The sequence below is a fragment of the Aquarana catesbeiana genome, linkage group LG05 (genome assembly GCF_042186555.1).
Source record: "Aquarana catesbeiana isolate 2022-GZ linkage group LG05, ASM4218655v1, whole genome shotgun sequence".
NCBI lineage: Eukaryota > Metazoa > Chordata > Amphibia > Anura > Ranidae > Aquarana > Aquarana catesbeiana.
Window position 1 is genome coordinate 173,635,334 of NC_133328.1, and position 16,744 is coordinate 173,652,077.

The following is a 16,744-nucleotide window of genomic DNA, read 5'->3' on the forward strand; positions in this document are numbered from 1 at the left end:
AACACAGATTTCTATTATTTCTAAATGCAAGTAAACTGAAAGAACCTGAATGTAGGTAAGCACACAGTTTTAATTATACCATTTAAAATCAATGTTTATGAGGCCTAAGAAAAGTGTTCTTTCCTCTCCAGGGAGGGTTTCAGTTCTTCTGAGGCTGCTGCTCCTGGGGAGAGCTACTGAGACAATGGATTGCAGTCTGGGTCTCAGCAGGAGCTGGGATGAGAGCATGGAGGAGATTGCTAATAGACTTTTTGCTGGAGGGCTGTGTTGTGTTGTCATGGTCTAGAGAAGGATCTTTTAGTTCCCTCACTGAGGATCTTCCTGTGGAGGCTGGGTGGCAGACAGCTCCTGGGACCTTGTGAGTAGCACCTGATTTGGGACTGTAGTGCCTGCTCCTGAAGGGATTTTTCTACTATGAAGTTTGTCCTCCCATTGATTGCTATTAATGTTTTGGCGTATCCTGTAACCCTAAACCCCCTTCTCCTGTACTTCAGCAATAAATACTAAAAAAGACATCCCCTAGGCCTAGATGGATTCTGAATTGCTGGTGTGTGTGACTGGCAGCCTCTGTACCATTGCAGGAGACCTGGGCATATTCTCAGCGGCCCCTTTGCGGATAAACGCTACATTTAGTTCTATTGATATGCCTTTTTTAACAGGTAAAATATAACAGGGTAATATCTCCAATAACTTTATTTGAATACATTTCTCATACAACACTTTTAATCTGCAAGCAAATTAAAATGGATTGCACACAAACAAAATAGAAACCAGATCAGTGTTGGTGTACCCAAATTTATCACAATTCCATAGCACATATACTTAGATGCACTTTGTCATCTTGATTGTGAGCATTGCCTTTTTTTGATTGCTGTATAAAACATCATCTAAAAATTCAACAGAAATAAGCAAAGGTTACGTTTACAGTAATGTGGTGAACTGCATCTTACAAAATAGCAATATAACATTATTAATAATAGCAACAGTAACGCCCCGTACACACGGTCGGACATTGATCGGACATTCCGACAAAAAAATCCATGGATTTTTTCTGACGGATGTTGGCTCAAACTTGTCTTGCATACACATGGTCACACAAAGTTGTCGGAAAATCCGATCGTCCTGAACGTAGTGACGTAAAACACGTGCGTCGGGACTATAAACGGGGCAGTAGCCAATAGCTTACGTCTCTTAATTTATTCTGTGCATGCGTGGCACTTTGTGTCGGATTTGTGTACACACGATCGGAATTTACGTCAACGGATTTTGTTGTCGGAAAGTTTTATAGCAAGCTCTCAAACTTTGTGTGTCGGAAATTCCTATGGAAAATGTGTGATGGAGCCTACACACGGTCGGAATTTCCCACAACAAGGTCCTATCACACATTTTCCATCAGAAAATCCTATCGTGTGTACAGGGCATTAGAGTTTATATAGCATCATCATCTCCTGTGCTGCTGTACACAGGATATAACACAAACAAGGATTAATCATCATGCAAAAACACATGTACTGACAACTGCATATGTAGCACCCTTGTCCCTAGAATAGGGCTATAGGTAAATTTAGTTGTGCTGGGTGGTATCCAGCCTGGCTAATTTGTAGTGTTTAATGATTACATGACTTCTGTTTAATTCCTTTCAGTTGTGGCTTCTCCCTTTTGTCAGTAGGTGGCACTGTTGCCTTTGACATTAGTATGATGAGCTACAGTACATTTCGTTATGATAAACATACTTTTCTCAGACAATCATATTTTCTGCGATGCATGCTGGGAAAAGCTATTTAATGGAAGGAAGTCAGGTGATCAGGGTCAGTCTTCCTGTCCAGGGCTTTGGCCTTAGTGGATGTGTGTACAGTTTCTGGCTGCTAAAGCCTGAGGCCTATCCAGGTGGCTGCCAGGCCTATCTGAGGCCTATCCGGGTGTTCAAGTTTATGCAGAGGAAAGCCTGCCAAAGATCCGGAAACTATTCTAGAGGGATAAAGTTCTAAAGAAGCACCAGGGGTGACCCTTCATGAGCAGGAAGCTATGAAGTGGCTGGGACGACTTCAAGAGAGAACTCATCCAAGGGAAAATGAAGCAGTAAATAAAGTTTAGTTACTAGAGGAGACAGTCTGTCCTACAAAGTACAGATGTGCTGGTTCAGCTTAAAGGCTCTATTTCCTGTACTGCTGTCTACCTCACCTATTTTTGTCTAAGGAGTCTGCCAATCTGCCTGTTACTGATCATTTTTAAGGGTGTCCTGTGCCCTGTCCCTTCTTTCCCACATTATTCCTGTTCTGAGAAATAAACTTCTCTACTGTTTAAAGCATAAAAGTGACTGGCGCCCAATGTTCTTTCTTGTTCATTACACACCATGCCCACAAACCTGCACCCTGAGAATGTATGTCATCCATCCCTACACCGATAGTCACCATCAGGCTCCTGGAAAATTGGGGTAGGCTCTACACATAGCAAAACATTCATTACTATAGAACTACAGGCAAATAAAAAATGTGTTATACATGCTCTTTAATGCAATATAAGTTTGCATATAAAAACAAAATCCTTTAAATATAGATTAAATACTTGGTGATCCTACCAGTAAGGGATGCTTCCTCCTAGAACAGTGATTTTCAGCCTTCTTTCAGTCAAGGCACCCTTTAGAATTGTGCACAATCCCAGGGCACACCAGTCTGAGGTCTCGCTCACATAAGAAGGTGCGTCCGAGCGCGTTGCAGATTTAATTAGGCTGCTCTATGCTAGTGAAACATGCAAAAAATGTGCTGCCATGATTTTTAATTTGAGCCCCACCAAAATGCATGGTATTGAGGTGCCATGCATTATAGTAGGCGAAAACATGCATGCAATATGTGGATGTATGGGGGTGCTACTAAGAATTGCAATGGTGCATTTACTGCACTGTACCTGGTGTGAAAAAGCCCTGTTGTTTTTAAGACAGAGTTAAGCAGTCAGTAGGTTGTAAATCCCCCCCCCCCCCCCCATCCCCTCAACTAGCTCAACCCCCCGCTTGTAGCATAAATCCTGTGTCCAAAATGCACCCTCCTACCACAAGTCCCCCCTGCAAAGTTCCCTCTCTAGCACAAATCCCCCCCCCCACGCCTTTATCACAACAAACTTACAGAAAGCCCCGATACAGTCCGATGATTAAAGGTTTCCTGTGTTAACTTCTGTCTATACGGAGCAGGGAGAGCACATCCTTCTTGGGGCTCTCTCCCCCTCCCTGCTGCTATCTATACTACTGCCGGCAAAACTGAAAGCTGTGTGCACTGCCTGACCTTTCCTTAGCAACCAATGACATAATCGGTTGGTAGGACGCATGCGGCTGGCTTGTACAGTTTTCAGTTTTGTCGGCAGTAGTATACAGTTGTGCTCATAAGTTTACATACCCTGGCAAAATGTATGATTTTTCAGAGAATATGAATGATAACACAAACTTTTCTTTCACTCATGGTTAGTGTTTGGCTGAAGCAATTTATTATCAATCAACTATGTTCACTCTTTTAAAATCATAATGGCAGAAACTACCCAAATGACCCTGATCAAAAATGTACATACTCTGGTGATTTTGGTCTGATAACATGCACACAAGTTGACACAAAGGGGTTTGAATGGCTATTAAAGGTAACTATCCTCACCTGTTATCTGTTTGCTTGTAATTAGTGTGTGTGTATAAAAGGTCAATGAGTTTCTGGACTCCTGACAGACCCTTGCATCTTTCATTCAGTGCTGCACTGACGTTTCTGGATTCTGAGTCATGGGGATAGCAAAAGAATTGTCACAGGATCTGCGGGAAAGGGTAGTTGAACTGTATAAAACAGGAAAGGGATATAAAAAGATATCCAAGGAATTGAGAATGGCAATCAGCAGTGTTCAAACCAGGGCCGTTTTATTGAGAAGGCACCCCTGGGCACTGCCCGGGGGCCCCTGGTGCACATGGGGCCCCATCAGGGCCAGTTCTGTCACAACCTGGCAGGATGCGGTAGAGCTGAGGTGAGCTGGAAGGACTGCAGTGTGGTCTCTGCATAGACAAGTGACAACGATCAGCGCTGGGGCTGCCTAGTTCGGGAGTCAGGGGACTGCTTTTATTCTGCCTGCCTGCAGGGCTGGCTTTCATTTTTCTCTCCTCTCCTTCACTCTTCTCTGAGTGGACTGAATGTTGGCAGCTCCACCTCCTCGGTCTCCACGGCAGCAGGTCCTGTGCCTATCCTGCACTGTCACTCACCATTCTCACAGGAGGTTTCAGAGTGAACAACACTGGACCTCGGTGTGCTGAAGGCCCCTGTAAACTGACCAATCCCTGATTCCCTGCTGTGCCCAGGCTAGCAACCCCACCCCCTGATGTGCACACACACAGCATGGTGCTAGATAGGTGTGTGTGCAGCTGCAGCATGAAAACTGCAATTGGAGGAGACTGGAGGCTGGAAAATCGGTAAGTCCACTGTCCAGACAATCCCCTCAATATAACAAACGTCCTTCTCTGCTGCTCTGAGCTGGTTCACACTATGCGGTGCGGGGACTGCATGCGAGTTTGAACAGGAATTGCACCGCATTCCTGTTCAAATCACATGCGATTCTTCAGCAGTGTGAATTGAGCTATTCATTCTGTATGGCTCAAATCGCACCGAATCTGCACCAAAGTGGTGCAGGACCCTTTTTTTTTTTTTTGGCCGTATGGGTGTGAACAGATTGTATGGTGTGTGAACACCAAATCGAATTCTGCAAATTACACCATTTTGCCAATCGATTTCAGGGTGTCGTTACCTTAACATACACACCTGCAGCGAGTTCACAGTACAAAAGTGTGAACCGGCACTTAGTTTCTTACTGTAAAAAACTGCTGCACATGGATTGCTTTTCAGAGGTATTAGATGGGCAGTGAGGAGATGATATGTTGCCTCCTCACCACCTATTTTAACCCCCTGAATGCTGCATCACCCCCACCACAACTATATGCATTGCACATGGTTGTGGGAAAGTTGCAGCACAGACTCTTATTTGATTTGGTTGCATTTGGTAAGCAGTAGTGCAAATGCAACTGCTGATATAATTCTTGCTGCAGTCAGGAATCAAAGCATCGTGGCTCCAGCATGTGTACCCCCCCAGCTACTGCCTTGTCAGCAATTCACCCCAGCTGCTGCATTACAACATGCTGTGCTTTCTTTTTTAACCACCTGCCACCGCATACTGTATATATGCGGTGGCGGAGTGGCTCTCCTGCGTAGCATCACGTACCTAGTACATGATCCTGCACTTCCAGGTCTAGGGCGCACACGGATGCCGCTGGCAATCCACTCACACTGTGATTGGACACAGCAGGAGCCAATCACCAGGTCCGGCTGACTTGATGTCCGCCAGCACCTGCCGATCGTTCGGGACACAAGCAGAACAGTAGTCTGCCTATGTAAACAAGACACACTGCCGTTCTTTCAGTAGGGAAGGTATTGATCCTGTGTTTCTGCAACAGAACAGTAATTTGGGCATTTCTTCTCCCTGGAAAGCAGGGTGAAAAAACAGCCAGTTCTGTAAGTGAAAGCAGCACATATTACACACATTACTCTTGCTAGGCACACAATTAACCCCTATATGTTAACCCCTTCCTAGCCAGTGTCATTAGTACAGTGTCAGTGTATAGTACTGTATGACTTTTAGTGGGACTGTGATAGGGTAGCAGGTAATCTGGTACTAACACACCCCCGCAGGGAGGTACACTGACTAACTGACACTGACATCACTAGTGACACAGATACAGCAATCAAATATAATACTTAATATAATATATAATATAAAAAATGTTATACTGTTTGTTCAAATCTATCAACTATTTATACTTGAGAGTATGTGTGTAAATTGGGGAAGACTTGTAGGGGCCCCAGTGCATTACTTTGCCCAGGGGCCCATGATGCTATTAAGATAGCGCTGGTTCAAACTCTAATCAAGAAGTGAAAAATGAGGGGTTCTGTTGAAACCAAACCACGGTCAGGTAGACTAACTAAAATTTCAGCCACAACTGCCAGGTAAATTTTTCGCAATGCAAAGAAAAACCCACAAATAACTTCAGGTGAAATACAGGACTCTCTGAAAACATGTGGTGTGGCTGTTTCAAGATGCACAATAAAGAGGTACTTGAAGAAAGATGGGCTGCATGGTTGAGTCACCAGAAGAAAGCCATTACTACGCAAATGCCACAATGTATCCCGCTTACAATACGCCAAACAGCAGAGATGAGCCTCAAACCTTCTGGCACAAAGTCATTTGGAGAGGAGTCAACAAGGCCTATGATGAAAGTTACACCATTCCTACTGTGAAACACGGAGGTGGATCGCTGATGTTTTGGGGATGTGTGAGCTACAGGTAATTTGGTCAAAATTGATGGCAAGATGAATGCAGTATGTTATTAAAAAATACTGGAAGAAAATTTGCATTCATCAGCCAGGAAGCTGCGCATGGGACGTACTTGGACATTCCAACATAACAATGATCCAAAACACAAGGCCAAGTCGACATGTCATTGGCTACAGCAGAATAAAGTGAAGGTTCTGGAGTGGCCATCTCAGTCTCCTGACCTCAATATCATGCAGTTCATGCAAGACAGCTCAAGAATTTACGGGAACTGGAGGCTTTTTGTCAAGAGGAATGGGCAGCTTTACCATCTGAGAAGATAAAGAGCCTCATCCACAAATACCACAAAAGACTTCAAGCTGTCATTGATGTTAAAGGGGGCAAAACACGGTATTAAGTACTGGGGTATGTAAACTTTTGATCAGGGTCATTTGGGTAGTTTCTGTTGTCATTATGATTTATTAAGAGTAAACACAGTTGATTGATAATAAATGGCTCCAGCCAAACACTAACCATGAGTGAAAGAAAAGTTTTTGTGTTATCATTCATATTCTCTGAAAAATGGCCAAGAATTCATTAATTCTGCCAGGGTGTGTAAACTTATGAGCACAACTGTAAATAGCAGCAGGGAGGGGGAGAGAGTCCCGAGGACGTCAGGGCCGGATTAACATAGGAGCTATTGGAGCTGCAGCACCAGACCCCTTACCTTAAGATAGGCCCATTTGCCCCCCAAAAAAAATCACAAAAAAAAACCAAACAAACAAAAAAAATGATCAACTTTGACGGTCGTGGCTCGGTGACCAGAGACCCCACATTTGGGGGGTAGGTAGCTGAAGACCTGGTTCCAGAGATGCAGGGCTCCTTGTGCAGCCTGTCAAAAGCTACATACAGAGTGGCCAGTTTAAATACAAGCTGGCACACTCTGTTTGCAGCAGACTGAGAGGATGAGCTCACAGTGCCTCTCCTCACTTCTTGTCAGGGGCACTGAGCTCAATGGACAGCTTGGAGCCTGCAGAGTTTGACAGGCAGCACTGCCTGTCAAACTCGCCTATTGATTTTAATGGGGCCGCTCTGCAACTGCAAGCCAAACTCTCTTGCAGTTGCAGCATAGTCCAACAATGTAAAACTACCATTCAGCAATGTAAAAAAAAAAAACAAGGAGGTGGCAGTAGCACCTCATGAATGCCTGTCAGCTGCTGCTATGCCACTTGTTGAAAAGCAATCCACCACAGATCACTTTTCAGAGGGCAGAAAGCATTACCGCAAATGTCAAGGAAACTTGAAATACATCATCCATTTCACACTCCCCACCAACCAGGTCACTCCCCAGCCACTTCCCATGTTGGCCACCTCCCTTCAACTTATATCACAGGTGACCATTTCCCAGACCCTACTCCAAAAGATATCACTCCCAGTTACTCCCCCCCACCCGCTGATTGATATCCCTCCATGACCACCTCACACCCCCCTGCTGACAGACCTCTCTCCCCAGCCTGTCCCCACACACCCTCTCACCTGCTGACCTGTGGATGGGGGAAATCACTCCCGCAGTGTTATTGTATTTTGCCACTGGGGAGCCTTCCCTACCCACAGAATATAATGATCAGTGTTGCTAACTATAGCTGGCAGCACTGATTGTTTTGGGAAAGGCCTGACAGGCTGGTTGGACTCAAGTCGATTAATAGATTGACTTGCGTACAACCAGCTAGCCCATACATAGATCGACTATGGTTGGTCTCTGCTTAAATGGATTAATTTCAATCCATGTATGGCCCGCTTAACCATTATGCAGTCCCTAAACAACCTTCCACAAACCTTTATTTTCCTTCCCAGATTCCTTCATCCTCCTCACCTGTACATAGTGCCCGCTGTCATACCCTCCACACTCCTCTCCTGCGCATACTGCCCACTATCATACCGTTCCACACTCCTCTCCTGTACATACCGCCCACTGTGATACCGTCCACAGTTCTCTCCTGTACATACTGCCCCATCATACCCTCCACACTCCTCTCCTGTACATACTGCCAACTGTCATACCCTCCACACTCCTCTCCTGTACATCCTGCCCCTATCCTACCCTCCACACTCCTCTCCTGTACATACTGCCCCTATCCTACCCTCCACACTCCTCTCCTGTACATACTGCCATATCCTACCCTCCACACTCCTCTCCTATACATACTGCCCCTATCCTACCCTCCACACTCCTCTCCTGTACATACTGCCCCCATCATACCCTCCACACTCCTCTCCTGTACATACTGCCAACTTTCCTTCTCTCCACACTCCTCTCCTGTACATACTGCCCCCATAATACTTTCCACACTCCTCTCCTGTACATACTGCCCCCATCATACCCTCCACACTCCCCTCCCATACATACTGTCCACTGGCATATCCTCAACACTCCTTTGCTGTGCATACTGCCCACTGTCATACCCCCCACACTCCTCTCCTGTACATAGTGCCCACTGCCATACCCTCCACACTCTTCTCCTGTACATAGTGCCCACTGTTATACCCTCTACATTCCTCTCCCTCACCTGCACATGCTTTCCACTTTTATACCATCCATACTCCTCCCCTATACCTCTTACCCACAAAAACAGTTCTTTAAAATGATATTGAATATCCTCAATGTTACCAGCTCTAGAATGGGCACACTTTTGTTAGTTCAACTAATCTCCTCAGTCTTCATTTTTGTTCTGCCCATTATTAGTACTCTAAATATACCACTGGTGAAAAAAAGTGTCCCTAAAAATATTTCTGAAATGTTGGCAACTATGCACTTGGGCACTGCCCAAGGGCCACTGGGTCAGTAGAGGGCCCCATGAGAGGCTCCCGGGATCCTGTGATAATAAATTGGTAGTAAACTTCGCTAACATTACTACTTTTTAGAGGCCCTGAGGTAGGTTATGCCATAATGTACTAGTATGCACAGCATACTAGCACATTAGGGTACACGTACCTGTCAGACTGAGCCCTCCAGCGCTGTGCAGGGATCAATCCGGCGGGTCTTCCTTCCGGTCTTCCTTCCGGGTTCTGTGCCTTCAATCACTTGCCTTGGCCGGGCTGTGTTGCTGTCACTCCCACGCATGCTCATGCTCATCCTCTCTCTCTCTGATCCTCCCTCCCCCTCACCCCTCTCTCATCCCCTTTCTCTCTCTCTCATCCTCCCTCTCTCTATTTAATTTAATTTGTTATAACAAAAAAATTGTTTGCATTTTTATTTATTTTTTTATAAAAAGCCCCACCAAAATCCTCAACACCAGGCCCATGATGTTCTAAATCCGGCCCTGGAGGACGTACAGGATGTGCTCTCCCTGCTCCGTATACACAGAAGTTAACACAGTGAATCTTTAATCATTGGACTTTATCAGGGCTTTCTGTAATTTTGCCGCGGCACCCCTGAGGACTTTTTGCGGCACCCCAGGGTTCTGCAGAACCCCGGTTGAAAAACCCTGTCCTAGAGAGTGAAAATGCTACATTGTAATGCTACAAATCCCTAAAATGTTGGCTACAGTTCTGTAGCCATATGACTATTGGTTATGTAGGTTGAGGAGGAATGACAACCTTCTCCTGGCTGATAACCTTCCTCTTTACTACCTGTCAGTGGCAGGACATGCCCAACCCCACTCACAGAAGGTATGATTGGCACCATAGAGCTGTTCATGAGGTGAAGAGCTAATGTGCCCGCTGTGATGATATCGCAATACCAAAACAATAAAAAAAAATTCTGCATTACAGAGACTAGGTAATTAATATAAAAATTAGGTTTCATAAACTGGGGGATGGTTAGTTATAAAATTAATTATGCCTACAGTGGTACTTAAAGTGGTAATAAACCAATAATGTAATCAATTGCAGCTTATGAATCATTAGACGTGGTGGCTACATTAGTTTTCTTTTTTTGTTTTGTCTTTTTATTCTCTGTTTTCACCTGGTGATCTGTCCAGTAACATACCTCCAGTATTAGGTTTCATTCACACTGCTGTAAACATTTTACTGATGTTAGTATGTTTTTGCTAGCAGAAAGGTTCCTGTGTAATGGTCAATAAGTTCCTACGCAATGATCATGACCAGTGTAGATAAGATGTACACCTCCCCTTTTAATGACTGCTGCCATTTATTATGCTCCAACCTTAAACTCCCACTTAACCTTACCTATAATGAAGAGACCACACTTTAATTGGATCAATTGATCAACATCCTAGGGAAGGAAGTTCTCAAGCATAAGAAGTCAATCTTAACATCCTTGATGAGCTTCCGTATGGGACGACCCCCAAGTCGTTGCCACCGACGTGAAGCACCAACACATCAGGCGGTCTGTCCAGGTGCACAAAATGCTGCACCTCAGGCAATACCCTAGTCCACTGCATTCCTGGCCTTCCTATCCAGCGGATACATGCCTCATCCCTGGAAATCCCCAATTGCCTGCCACTAGGTCTCATGTCTGCCCGCCTGGCCCCCCAAAACACATAAGAGTGGCTCAATATCCAGACAAGACCCCTCTGGATTCCATCTGAAAGAAAGGAAGAAAACCACAGATAACCAAGGTAACATAACAGCTACCCACCCCATCCTGTAACCCTTAGACAAGCCCATTAATCACCACTCCTCCCCTTCAAGTTCCAAATCAGTGGGCCCCTGTCTACTCGACCACCAAGTGCGGCCTAACGTAAGTACGGAATCTCCGTGAGTCCGATCCGCTTAACCACATCTTCGTCCAACCCACATTGTGCAGCCTCTGTGGCTGCTCCAATGCGGAAGGAGTGCGAAGTATACTGCGTGCAATCCAGACCCGCTGTCTTCAAGCATTTTCTGAAAACTGACACGAACTAAAATTTTGACAAAGGTGACCCATCATTGTAAAACAACAACACCCCGTCCACTACCGGGCAAACTCCCAGGAAGTACCTCACCGCCCTCACCGGGCACACCGGAGAATCCGGCAACTTATATAGCCTCACCTTCACCCCCTTGCCACCCTGATCTGTCTTGGACCGTCTCAGCAAGACCTCAACACTAACCCCTTGGAACGCCATGTCCTGTGCTCGCAAACCCCCGGAACCCTCCTGGAAGGGCTAACCAACTCGCATATCCGGAAGGCACCAAAAAAGCCAGCCTGAAATGAGGACACCTCGTATGCCGATGTGCAAAGCGTACCCAACTGACCCGATAACACCTGAAGGTTGCCAAAAGTCACCTGGCCTCCTGACATCCCTATGTTTTCGTGACCGACGATAGCCTTTCATTGCTTGTCGAACACAAAAATCCTTTGTATAATCTGCTGCACCCTGTAACTTGAACAAAAATGCCAGACCTGCGAGCTTGCGGTCCATTGCTGAAACCGACACCCCTTGCTCCAGATTCCTGGAAACGAAATAGATGACTAGCAACCTTACCTTCGCAGCCACTGGATCTACTCTGACCTGCCTGACCAACGCCCACCATTCGTTCCAAACCTTCTCGTAAGCCCCCCAATTGGACCCACTCACCGATCCCCTTATCCATCCTGCGAGGACTCCAAGACAATCAACCACATCCATCGGGGACACGGAACACCCTGTCGTTCTGTAGTCGGAGTCAAACCCCGAAATTTGTCCCACTGAAAACAAGACAAGGCGTCAGCCAACGTATTATCCACCCCCCGGAGATAGAAGGATATTCAGCTGTAGGCAACGCAGCACCTAGTGCCGCAGCAGCCAGACGACAGGTTGACGAGGCTGAGATACGGTTAATGACTTGTACCACCAGATTGTCACAGTTCAATCTGACCTTCGAATCTCTGAACGACTCACCCCATATCTTGATTGCCAGCACCACTGGAAACAGCTTCAGCAGCACTAGATTTTTACAGAAGCCAGCCTCCACCCAAGCACTGGGCCAGGGCTCCGCGCTCCATTGCCCTTGATAGAACGTCCCGTACCCTGTAGACCCGGCTGTGTCCGTGAACAGATCCAGATCACAGTTACTCACTGGGCCGGCCATCCACAACGATTTACCATTGTAGTGTGACAAGAAAGTATCCCACACCTTCAAGTCTTCATGATGTTCCCGAATGATGCAAATGAAATGGTTGGGAGACCTGACTCCCGCGGTGGCTGCCGACAGCCGTCGGCAGAACACCCTGCCCATGGGAATGATGCGACATGCAAAATACAGCTTTCCCAATAAGGACTGCAGCTTCCTAAGCTGAATCTTTCATAGCCCCAGGATCGCCTGAATCTCCCCTTTAAGAGCCAACTTCGCCTCCAGTAATCGACACTCCATAGCTTCTGAATCGATGACTATACCCAAGAAGCTAAGAGCAGTAGTCGGGCCCTCCATCTTATCGCCTGCTAGCGGGATACCGAATGTACCCGCCGTATGCTGCAAGGTGGATAACAGTACCGCACACACATTCGACGATCGGGGTCCTACGCAGAGGAAGTCGTCCAGGTAATGAATTATAGGATTCAATCCCGAAACGTCCTGGACCACCCACTCCACAAAGGAGCTGAAGGTTTCAAACAATGCGCATGAGATTGAGCAGCCCATAGGCAAGCAAAGATCGACGTAGAACTCACTCTACCAGCAATACCTAAATAACCAGAAACTGTCAGGATGGACAGGGAGCAGGTGGAAGGCTGATTCGATGTCCGCTTTTGCCATTAGCGAGCCCCTACCACAGCGGAGCACCCATCCCACAGCCGCATCGAAGGACATGTATGACAATGTGCAGGCGTCCAGGTCGATCGCGTCATTGACTGAGCCCCCCTTTGGGAATAAATGGTGTATCAGCCGAAACGTATTTGGCTCCTTCTTGGGTACCACTTCCAGAGGGGAAATCACCAAATCCGGCATAGGCCGCTCCTGAAACGGTCCGGCCATGCAACCCTATGCTACTTCCTTCCCCAATTTCTCCTCCACCACCCCGGGGTGAAGCAATGCCGATCGCAAATTCTTTGCAACCGGTGGGATGACAGACAATGAACTAGGGATTCTGAAACCCTCCGAGAATCCCTCCCGCAAAAGCCAAACGACCACCCGGTATGGATAACTATTTAGGAAAGATTGCATCCTTTCCCCCCTCACTGGTGTCCTCCCTTTTGTTACCAAACTCTCCGGGGTGACCCTACCCCTTTTTAAAACAGCGGGATCCGGGATGAGATCCACCGCAACCTGAGCACTCATGTTTGAAGCAACAGGCGCCTCCAAACTTACATGTTCCCTCATTATATTGCCAGCAGACGCCCCATTTTTTGGCAGCTGGCTGTCCGAGGGAAGAAGAACCACTGCCCCCCCTGGAAAAAACTGGTTTGGGGCCGGCGCCGAAGACATAAGCTTCATCCAGAGGCTAATATCCTTATGGTCCCAGCGCAGGGAGGGACGTACCGCCCTGTGTTGTCGTACCTGAGCCACGCCATACCCATGTACACTCTGTAGGTCTCCCCTATCGTGTCCATGTAGCAAAATAGCGCCGAAAAATGTTCGGGGTTCCTCTCACCTATCACGCTCGCCATAATGGCAAACGCTTGCATCCAGTTTGAAAATGTGCGTGGGATTAGCCTGTAACGCCGTTTTTCCTCATCTTCCCTTTTGCTATCATCCGGCTTAACCCTACCTGGGTTAAACTTCAGAGGCAAGAGGGAAAAAATTTCCACATACTCACCCTTCACAATCTTTTTCCTGACCTCTGACTTCAGTTGCGACCCCAGCGGTCCCTCGAAGCAGACCTATACTTCGCATTTTGCCGCATCCGCAATGCGAACCACGTCCTTCTTGCCTCCACCTTCCTGTGCTGTACCCGCTTTTTCCCCCGCCACTGTCGCCACCGTAGGAGATGGGGAAGACCCTGGCAGGGGCACCGCCCCAGTGAGCACTACCACCACCGTAACAACTGGGGGGGCAACCCCTCAGCCCCAACCCCCCCGCCCAAGGGTGATACCTCACTTGGCGGCACCCACACTGACACTTGCGGCACTCGCGCGATCATGCCCGGTACAAACCGCTGTACCAGGTGCCGCAAGCCCCCCAACAAAGCCTGCAATTGTGCATCGGGCCCCCCAGGGGGTCCCCTACTGTGGCCAATAGAGACTGCGGGCCACCCATTGCGGTCCCTGACCCCCCCCCACAGCAACTACCCCCAATAACCCCGGCAATGCATTGGTAAGTGATACAGATGACACAGAAGGTGACTTACCGGGCCGACCAGGGCTTGTCCCTGCCGCCGCTGCCCCAGAATCCAATGGCGCCGGACGCTCCTGCCTCTCGTCTGCCTCTGATCCACTCAGCTCTCCCTCAGACCGGTCACCGGGCGACTGCAGGGGCTCCGTGTCATCTATCACCGGGGATGAGGGCCTGGATGCTGCCGTCTCCTGACCGCGCTGGCCATGCCTCCCATCACTGGCTCTGCCCCCCGATTTCGCCATCCTCTTGCCAGGGGCTCTGGACACAGAGCTGTTGGGCTGTCCACTCCTCCAAGCAGGGGAGCATCTCTGGCCTCCGAGCAGCCAGCCGGGGATGGGGTAGGCCCAGCGGCCATTGCGGTCATCCTCCCGCGCTGAGACCTCCCCCTTGCTGCAGTAGCAGATGAGGGGGTGTCCGTTGCTTCATGCTGACCTCGCTGCGCGGGCGGGTGGGAGACGCTGGCCTCCGGGCGCGTGGGAGGTCCTGTCCCCCTACCTCTGCTCCCGCCTGGTCTCTAAGAAGCGGAGCCACCTGGCTGTGGAGCCATTCAGGGCCATTGTTGGCACTGGCTGCCCGTAGCTGGGCAATCAAGCGCTCGATGTCGGCCATTACACGCTGCTCGGGGCTGCAAAACTTCTCCTTAAAAACTCTCCCTGCAGTGTTGCCCGGGACGCCCCTCCTGCCCAATAAATAAACGAAACCCCTTCCCTCTCCACACTTTTAAGCAATCCCCCGCTCACTACCTTTCCTGAACAACTTTTCTTTAGCCCTTGCAGTACCCTTATCACCCCTGTCATGCCGGCCCTCTGCTAGCTCCTTTACAATCCTTTCGCTCCAGGCCTCTCTGTAAGATACTTGTGCACAAACACGTAATGATGAGCAATGATGCGTATGTGTGTATACGTGTGTAAATTTTTCCCCTTTGTGTGGATGTTATTTACTTGTATGCTTATGCATGTACACGTGTATAAATGCACAAGTGCATTTATCGCATGTACTCAGATGCAGATTTTTTGGTTCTGTGTTACGGATGTGAAGGCAGTACAAGTTTACATATCTTTGTGAATTGCTGCAATGAAAACAATGCAGCTGCGTTCACATCCTTAATTAAAAAACACATTTATATGCATTTTTTATGGCTATGTGAATGAAGCCTTAGAGTGCCCCCCACTCTATATAAAGGGCCCCTTTGGACAGCAGCATTGTTAATCTGGGGGGAGAGGAGTGTTAGATGTACTAGAAGATTTAGATACACTAACTAATTGAAGCCAAAAGCCAGATCACACTTTATAAGCAATAAAAGGAAACAGTTTTGTTCCTTTTGGGAAAAAGGTTTTCCATAAATAAATAAATGCTGATCATTATAAGCACCCCTGTCAGTGGTAAATGGTTTGTCTCAACCCTTCACTGCTACATCTGCAAGAGAGCTTGCTCTCAAACTTATCACCAGATCACCAGGTGCAAATAAAGGAAACAAAGCCCAAAAAAGAAAACCGATGCAGCCATCACATCTAAGAATTGGTAAGCTGTGTGGGTTGGCTGGGACAAGACTTTAGCCTTCCCCATTGGCTCTATCCTGTCCTATGACTATTTAAATCAATCCAAATTACAGATAGCCCAGTCTTTTTGCTACTTGGGCATCCAAATTCATAATATTTCCAAATATGAGGCCTTAAATATCACCCCATAGTTACGCAGATGGTTGCCAAGCTTCGTACTCGGTCATCTTTGCCATTAAATTTGATTGGTCATATCATCTTTAAGATGATCTTTCTGCCAAAGTTGTTGTATTTTTTTTTTTTTTTTTTTTTTTTAGAGCAGCCCCAGTATTTCTGCCCAAAGACGTTTTTCCACATATTGGGAGTTATTTACTAAAGCTGGAGAGTGCAAAATCTGGTGCAGCTCTGCACAGAAATCAATCAGCTTCCATGTTTTATTTTCAAAGCTTAATTGAACAAGCTGAAGTTAGAAGCTGATTGGCTACCATGCACAGCTGCACCAGATTTTGCACTTACCAGGGTTAGTAAATCCACCCCATTGAGTCTAACTTGTTCTCCTTCCTTTTGAATGGGGCTCAACCACGTATTTCCAGGTCCTCCATACAGGCCCCTAAATCTGATGGAGGCCTAGCCTGCCCCAACCTGCGAAATTACTTAATTGCAGCTCAGCTTACTTTTATCTATGACTGGTTTCATTCTGCTTCCCCAACCCCCTCCACCACCCTCCTGTC

The 16,744-nt window shown here is 47.3% G+C and overlaps 1 protein-coding gene across 1 annotated transcript in view; it reads right to left on the reverse strand.

Annotated features, from left to right (window-relative positions):
• Positions 1 to 686: 686 nt before the first annotated feature.
• The window catches only part of BFSP2 (beaded filament structural protein 2), a 102,745-nt gene continuing 86,687 nt past the window's right edge, over positions 687 to 16,744 (reverse strand). Inside the window, exon 7 of the mRNA XM_073632678.1 lies at positions 687 to 887. Within this exon, the coding sequence (XP_073488779.1) occupies positions 884 to 887 (4 nt within the window). The 3' untranslated portion in view covers positions 687 to 883. The remainder of the gene's footprint in view (positions 888 to 16,744) is intronic.